General features: G+C 39.8%; 1 protein-coding gene across 1 annotated transcript; it reads left to right on the forward strand.

The window, feature by feature from the left end:
* Positions 1-3,885: 3,885 nt before the first annotated feature.
* Positions 3,886-7,697, forward strand: LOC137707989 (glycerol kinase-like). The gene is made up of 5 exons (XM_068446949.1): positions 3,886-4,329; positions 4,419-4,640; positions 5,309-6,275; positions 6,979-7,225; positions 7,310-7,697. The coding sequence occupies exons 1-4, from the start codon at positions 4,190-4,192 to the stop codon at positions 7,222-7,224; spliced, it is 1,575 nt and encodes a 524-aa protein (XP_068303050.1). The 5' UTR covers positions 3,886-4,189; the 3' UTR covers position 7,225; positions 7,310-7,697.
* The last annotated feature ends 469 nt before the right edge of the window (positions 7,698-8,166 follow it).

The following is an 8,166-nucleotide window of genomic DNA, read 5'->3' on the forward strand; positions in this document are numbered from 1 at the left end:
GTGATGGTAATTATATTAGAGACTTAATTAGCCCTAACTTTAACTCAATATTAGCATAGATGTGTGCGTGTATAATCGACAAATAATTTGAAGCCCTCTTTTTATGGAGAGAGTGTGTGCGGAACACGAACACATATGTCATATGTCATTATACAAGAAGATGGACACTTAGAAAAAAAAAAAAAAAAAAAAACTTTCCTCCACTTGTATGACATATGGCGTACCACCCTATGTGCCGGACACATTAAAAAATCTCTCCCTTTCATGACAAAGTCTTCCTTCACATCTTTTACATTTAGTTATTTCACTCTTATTTTTTTAACCAACGTAACGATGTTGTCATGGAGTGTGGCTACAGTACCTTGGGGCTTTGTAGAGATAGTATCCTCGCTCATTTACACTCAAAATTTAGATCTTTTTCTCCTAAACTAAAGTAACATAGAATATCAGTACAAGTACTTAACACTATCATCTAACAATTAGATCTGTTGTAATGACACCCAAGAAGCATAAATGACCGCCAAATAGGATAGTACTAGTTAATTATATTCGTAAGTAATTAGTCATTGTTGTCAAAACTATACTCATAAATAAAGACATAGTTGGGACAAGTAAGACTAACAAATATTGGTGCAACTGAATCTTATGCAGGTAAAGGTTACTAAGCTGCTCTAATCCTACTTTAATAAGCATCACTTTGCGTTTCCTATGCAGTGCCAGCGGCCTTTACATCCATCTGTATTGTAGATCACTTACATCATATGTGATTTGTATATAAAGTTAAGACTTAGACTACTCAAAGATGAATAAGATCTCCTACTCAAAAAATTTTGTATTCGAATCATAGAGCTTCATATTTATGATCAGAATCATTCATATTATGAATCACTATATAAAGATCATATCTACAAAAAAAAAAAAAAAAAAAAATCGCATATGCAAAAAATGAATTAAAACTAAGGTCGTTTAGTCAGTTTATTGTAACAAATGAATAGATGGTTTGTAATATAGTCCGATGACTAAACAACTTAATTTTTAATTGATTTTTAGAATAGGCGATCTTTATAGAGTTATTTATAATATAAACAGTTCTGATCATAGACACGAAGTTATATATATCTACAATGAACAATTTTGAGTAGAAACTTTTACTCATCTTTAAGTAGCTAAGTATTATTCTAAAGTTAAACTTCAACTTCCTTTCATCGTGTGTTCTTCTGAGGCTTGGTTTGTAGTCAACTGAGAATCTGAATGGATTGCAAGCTTCTTCACCACTAAGTCTTTCGCTAGCAGAGGCTGCTAGTAAGGCCTCATATTCTGCTCCGTCGTCGGATGCTTTGAAGTTTGAAGTAACGTGGGCTTGGTCGGCGTAGATAGGAGCATGAAGGTGGCACAACTGGGAGCCTTGGTGCAAGATCGACACGGTTGTGAGCCATGGTAATAGATCAAGGGTGGTCAGGGGCCGTGAAATAGGTAGGCACGATTTTGAGCGCGGAGTTGTGATGAAAACAAGACATGCCCCTGGCTTTTGGTGGTTGGGCCGGTGTGTCATTCTGGTACCTGTCTGCATTCGACGCTCGATTAGGCTGAGTTGGTGCATTTGTTGGAATAGAAGTAATCATTGTATCCTCCAGTGTATGTGGGATGGTTCCGTCTTCTCGATCTTGTCAATGAAAGGTGACATGTTTATGTTGGTCATGTCTCATCAGAGCACTTTGTTAGTAGCTTTGTTGAGTTGGAAACCATGCAATTGTGCAGTCAGGAGCCTCTCAACTTCTTCTTGAAATTCCCTCTATGGGGCAGCAGAGCTTTCGGCTGCCTTCAGTCATGACTTGTTGGTCTAGGCTGCTTTTCCTTATGCTCAGCTCGTCTATGTCACAGCTGTGGTGCATGTGGTACATTCCTAGCAACTGAGTGAGTCACTCGCAGGTTGCCGGTTAAACTTGAGCCGGATTGAATGACTGCTTTTTTCTATCCACCGTGCTGCCTACTCCGATGTGAAGTAAATGATGCTCCTTGCGGGCCTAGCCGCGAATAAACACTTCGACTGGTAGGTTGTCCATGTTAATTATCGGAATGTGGGCCCAAATGTGAATATATGCTTATCCGTGGGCCTAACCAGGAGTGCACGCTCCTCCGCATGCTAAGACGAGAGTATATGCTATCTCGGGGGTCCAGACAGGAGTGTACATTGCCAGAACGCTTGGTTGATGGATAGTTAAAGGGCTGCTTGCCGGGACGCTGCTGGAGAGGTTCGTCGTTAGCCCTTGTCCTATTTTGGGATACCTCGTCTGGGGCACGTTGCATCTTGGTCCGCTGCAAAAGCTGATTCACCAAGGTCGTTTGCTGCACGAGGGCACTTGTTAACTTTATGACTTGTCGAGACAAGTGTTGTTCGCCATTTGGGATGGAATAATTTGGACGGTATGCGTCTTCTTGAGTAATATAAGTGCAATGGACTCTAGGTGTGAGATTTGAGTTGAGATATGTCAAATTTATAGAAAAATGGGGTGAAATAACCCTTGGTTCAATTGTCAGTCTGAAAATCTGAAGCCGGGACAATTGAACCGGTCTGGGCAGCTAGGTGAACCACGGGAGTGGGCTGGACCGCGGGTGAGGGTTGGATCGCGGGCATGGGCCAGATCGCAAGCTTGGGCTGGGCCACAGGGGTGCGCGGGCACTGGGCCTTTCTTCTTCTCAGCGTGGCTTGGGCTCGTGTTGCGTCATGGGCCTACGAGTCTTGGGTTGGTTGCCACTATCCACTGCCACGACAATTGCCATGGCTGCCATGGTGGTGGTGCTCCGTGGTGGCAAGGTTACTCCTCTTGTCGCGATGAGTCTCATAAATCGTCATGGTGGGTCTACATCGCGTCCTTCATCATTTGATTCAGATCTTTGAATTTAAGAAGTTTCGTTCGTTGTCGTTTCCGAATTTCCCGCCATTGTATTTTTCTCCTACGTCTATTCAAAGAATTAAAAAAATTTATGAATGAATGAGAAATGAGAAACTTTGAATGTGAGAGTCTTCTTTGAGCGTGTGAATCAAACTCTCAATGAAAGCACCAATTTGTGGATGCAAATTTCCGCCGTCTCTTCCTTTGATGAAAATGCACATGCAAAATAATCACACCTTCGATTAAGGCCAAAAGTCTTACGCTCCCATGATGAATGGGGGGCTTTAGCCGAAGAATCTCCGATGCTAAAGTTAGAATTATGAAAAGTATGTGTTTAGGAGTTTGTCGGTAGCAGATGACCCTCCATTTTAATGGGATAAGAGGGGTATTTATAGGAGGGTGCCGACCCTATTTGGAGAATAGTGGCTGGCCATATATGGTGTAATTGGAAAATAATTGCAAGATATTATATGAAATAATATCTTACAATTAACATGGTAATTAATCCCAAATTAAATAGGAAGTTTTAAGAGTTACCTTTTGAACAAAGATTTGATGAGGAGTGATGAGAGAGATTTGAATAAATACCATTTTGATCACATTTGACTCTTCCTTGATCGAGCCGTTATTGTCTGTTGTATGAGCGTGAGAATTCCGGTGTGTCTCGAGGGTAATTTTGTCCTTTTAACCTAAAAGTCCACGTGTCACCTTCATAATTTTCTTGATTATTTTTAACTCCACAATGCGATACACTACTATAGCAGTGTACTCGAGTTGGTGTCGAAGTTCTCGACTCAAAAGTTTGAACGTCAGATGCATTACAACATTAATCAGAAAATCCCGTGTATGTGAAAAAGGGTGCACACTAAGTCAAGAGCGTGCCGAAAATCACAAGCAAAAGTGCGTCACAAAATCAAAAGAGGCGCCGTAAATATAATGCCAATGGCGGTCAAAGTAGTTACGAAACCAACTACCTCCAAGTCCGGAAATGAAACTAAACAAACTTAAAACCTCATACTCTCCGCCAATAAAGAAGCTCTCCACTAAAATTCTAAAATCCCAAACAAAATTCTAAATTTTTCTCTCTGTATTTCCGTAGTTCATTTCATCAATCTTATCCAACCAATACAATCTTTGTAATTTTTTAATTTAACCCCATTAATGGTGGTTGGATAAACTTTGTTCACAATCCCAAGAAACCATTTCTCCCAAAATCCTCACTCTTTCTGTTCGTTCTCTTCCTCTTCAGAAATCCAGAACAAAAGTTTGGATCTTTGGAGCTTGCAGAAACAAAAATGTCGAAAAAACCAGATGAAGTGTTGATTGGGTCGATTGACCAGGGCACCACCAGCACCAGATTCATAATCTACGACCGTTCAGCCCGCGCTATTGGGTCCCACCAGGTCGAGTTCACTCAGTTCTACCCGGAAGCCGGGTAAGCAAATCAATCAATCAAAACTCCATTTTTTTTTTCACTTTTTCTTTGAAATATGATGTTTTCCTGAATTGGGTTTTTTGGGGCAGGTGGGTCGAGCATGATGCGATGGAGATATTGGAGAGTGTGAGAGTGTGCATGGCGAAGGCGCTGGACAAGGCCACAGCTGATGGGCACAACGTGGACAGTGGGCTCAAGGCCATAGGGTTGACCAATCAGAGAGAGACAACTCTGGTTTGGAGCAAATCCACTGGATGTCCTCTCTACAATGCTATTGTTTGGATGGATGTCCGTACCAGTTCTATTTGCAGGTACTGCTTTCACTATTTCATTGTTTTTTCATGTCTGCAATTGTTTGCATTTGAAGTTAGGATCTGCAATTGTGATTTCTCAATTGGGTTTCACTGATCCTGAATTGGGTTTTGGTTATTTTTTGGATTTTGATGAATATTGATAGTGTTTTTGTTTGGTCATTGGATGAACATTAATAATTAAGATATAATTCCGTACTGATTTTCCTGCTAATGGTGTATTTTCTTTTATTAATACAATACCCTTTTCTTCGATGATTTCAATGATAGGTGGGTTTCCTAGATTTTCAAATTTTGATTCCTGCTCATTTGATTGGGTTATTTATAGAGAAGATTGGAGCATTGATCCCGGAGTTTGGTCCAGTTGGAGCTTTGTCCGTAAACTAAAAATCTGTTGGAATTTCCATCCAAGATTAAGGATTTAAAGGCACAATAAGGACAGAAGTTTTACCCAAAAGAACTATATTGCTCCACATTGTGACAAGTTCAGGACCAATGTTCCAATTTTCCCTTATTTGTATTTTAAGTTCGGCGTGAATGTTTTTTTATGATCGATCCTTTCCATGTTTGGTTTTTTAGAAAATTTCAATTCGCCTGCTGTTCATATCTTCATTTCAGATTTTGGAGTTGTCTTATGATTGTAAGTTTTCCGGTTATTTTGGTTACAGAAAATTGGAGAAAGAATTATCCGGGGGAAGAACTCATTTTGTGGAAACATGTGGTTTGCCCATAAGTACCTATTTCAGTGCATTGAAGCTGCTCTGGCTGTTGGAAAATGTGGATAAGGTGAAAGAGGCTGTGCAATCAGGGGATGCTCTCTTTGGAACTATAGACACTTGGTTAATCTGGAATTTAACCGGTGGTGTCAAGGGAGGAATACATGTCACTGATGTCTCAAATGCATCGCGGACTATGCTTATGAATCTCAAGACCCTTGAGTGGGATAGTACCATATTGAAAACGTTAGGAATTCCAGCTAAAATTCTGCCCAAAATTGTCAGTAACTCTGAGGTTATTGGAAAAATTAACACAGGATGGCCAATTACTGGAGTCCCAATCTCTGGATGTCTCGGTGATCAACATGCAGCAATGTTAGGGCAAGCTTGCAGGAGAGGAGAGGCCAAAAGCACTTATGGGACGGGGGCTTTCATCCTTCTCAACACTGGTGAAGAGATAATTCAGTCAACGCATGAGCTTCTAAGCACTTTGGCATTCAAACTTGGCCCTAAAGCTCCGACAAATTATGCTCTAGAGGGATCGATTGCTATTGCTGGAGCTGCAGTTCAGTGGCTTAGAGACAGTCTTGGGATCATTAAGAGCGCGAGTGAGATTGAGGATTTGGCTTTACAGGTTGAGTCCACAGGTGGAGTTTATTTTGTGCCTGCCTTCAATGGATTATTTGCTCCGTGGTGGCGTGATGATGCTCGTGGGGTTTGCATTGGTATTACAAGGTTTACAAACAAGGCTCACATTTGTCGAGCAGTGCTCGAGAGTATGTGTTTCCAGGTCAAAGATGTGTTGGATTCAATGCACAAAGATGCTGGGGAAAAGGGAGAGGCTAAGAACGAGAAGGGGGAATTTCTGCTCAGAGTGGATGGTGGTGCTACTGTTAATAACCTTTTAATGCAGATTCAGGTTCGGGCCTTTTTTCATATTTTATGCTATAACTTGCAGTATGTAGTTCAGTTTTAATCAAATCCACCTTTTTACCCACATATTCTTTCCTTTTCATTCTTCTTGTTTCTAGTTTACAAGGCTTCTCTTTGTATCTTTCTATTACTTTAGCAATTGTGGTTTCCTTGGCATCCTCTTAGCATGTTGTCCTCATGTCAAAATAGCCATTAGTTGCGTAATCCAACAATTGATGGTGAAAATACATATTTGACATTTTCTCCAGTACGTTAGATAATGGAGAAGTTCAATTCTTTCCACTCATTCCTTTACCAACAAACCATCCTCGGCTTTCCTTATGGAATTATATATATATATAACTATTGCTTGATATGAAAACAAGCGAAGAATGCAATTTTGCTTCTACATTCTTAGTAAAGAGTGTTCAACTACATTTGTTTGTATAAGGAAGTTTGAAAATACATATTTGTTGCTCATAATTTTTATGACAAACATGTAAAAGGAGTAGATATCTTTGCCTTACCCCTATCTCCTTGAACGAAATGCCAGTGGACATCGTGTTTATTAAATAATTTTTATGAAATACAGATCAGAAAAAAGAAAAAAAAGGTGTTCCTACATTGCTATATGATCTTCTCCGTGTATTGTGAAACCTTTTCGTATTCTGTTAATGATTGAATTTATTCTTTGTTTTGTTGTTCTGTAGGCGGACCTGTTGGGGAGCCCAGTGGTAAGACCAGCTGACATTGAGACAACAGCTCTCGGAGCAGCCTATGCTGCTGGATTAGCTGTTGGTGTTTGGAGCGAAAAGGAGATTTTCGCTTGTGAAGAGAGGACTAAGAATTCCACCATTTTCCGTCCAAAATTAGATGAAGAGTTGAGGAAGAAGAAGCTGGACTCATGGTTTAAGGCTATTTCAAGAACCTTTGACCTGGCCGATCTTTCGCTTTGATGTACTCTTCTCACTTCTTTTACCTTGAAGTTTTCTGTCTTCCTTTCTTGCTTAGCTTTGGGATGATGGGTTCTCCCTTGCGCAGATTTCCATAGGACATATGGGAGCAAAATAAATCGCAACTCGAGGATCAAATCTTTGTTTGTACCAAATGCAGGAATATCTTGCCCCTGACAATCTGCTCTTGACAATATATGGTTCGTGGATTGATATTTTCTTCCGTGTCCCTCCCAGTCGTCCCTTTCAGCGATTTGATTTTCTCAAATCCATCTGATGCTTTCTACTTGTGTAGCAAGAATGACATAGTTTGGCTTCACAGAAATAATGTCAATAGTTTTCTTAAGTGGAGGTATTGAATGTTTGCTTTCAAAGTGGCGAACTGCTTTTAGAATTTCTTAGTTAATACAGTAATATGATATGTACACAAATTTCAGAATAAAAAGCAGTCATTAGTCCCAAGTGCTTTTGGCAACCGATTATGTGCTTTTTCAACCTAAATTATGTGCGCATGGCAGCTGTTTTTTTTTTTTTTTTTTTTTTTTTTTCAAATACACTTCAAGTATTTTTGGAACCTGAAAACATTTTCACCAAAAGTACTTGAAACGATATTGTCCTCTACATACATCAACACTTGGTTCAAATGATTAAATTGTTCCCCCGGCAATCATCTACCATGCTTTCTAGGAATCCAAACAGATGACATATATATGAGACAAGTGACCTTTTGACTTCGCAGAAGGAGAATGTAGGAATATTGTTCTTTGGTGATTGAGGAGTATCAAACTCTAAAGGAGCCGTCGTCGAATCTCCACCGTTGATAGTCACCAATGGCCACGGACTCGACAAGTGTTCGGCCTGTGGTTAATAAGAAATAACAGGTAACCTAGCTAATGAAAATAGTAGCATATATGCTTAAAGGAAGAGAATAAGCACATTTTTTTA

The sequence above is a fragment of the Pyrus communis genome, chromosome 11 (assembly GCF_963583255.1).
Source record: "Pyrus communis chromosome 11, drPyrComm1.1, whole genome shotgun sequence".
Taxonomy (NCBI): domain Eukaryota; kingdom Viridiplantae; phylum Streptophyta; class Magnoliopsida; order Rosales; family Rosaceae; genus Pyrus; species Pyrus communis.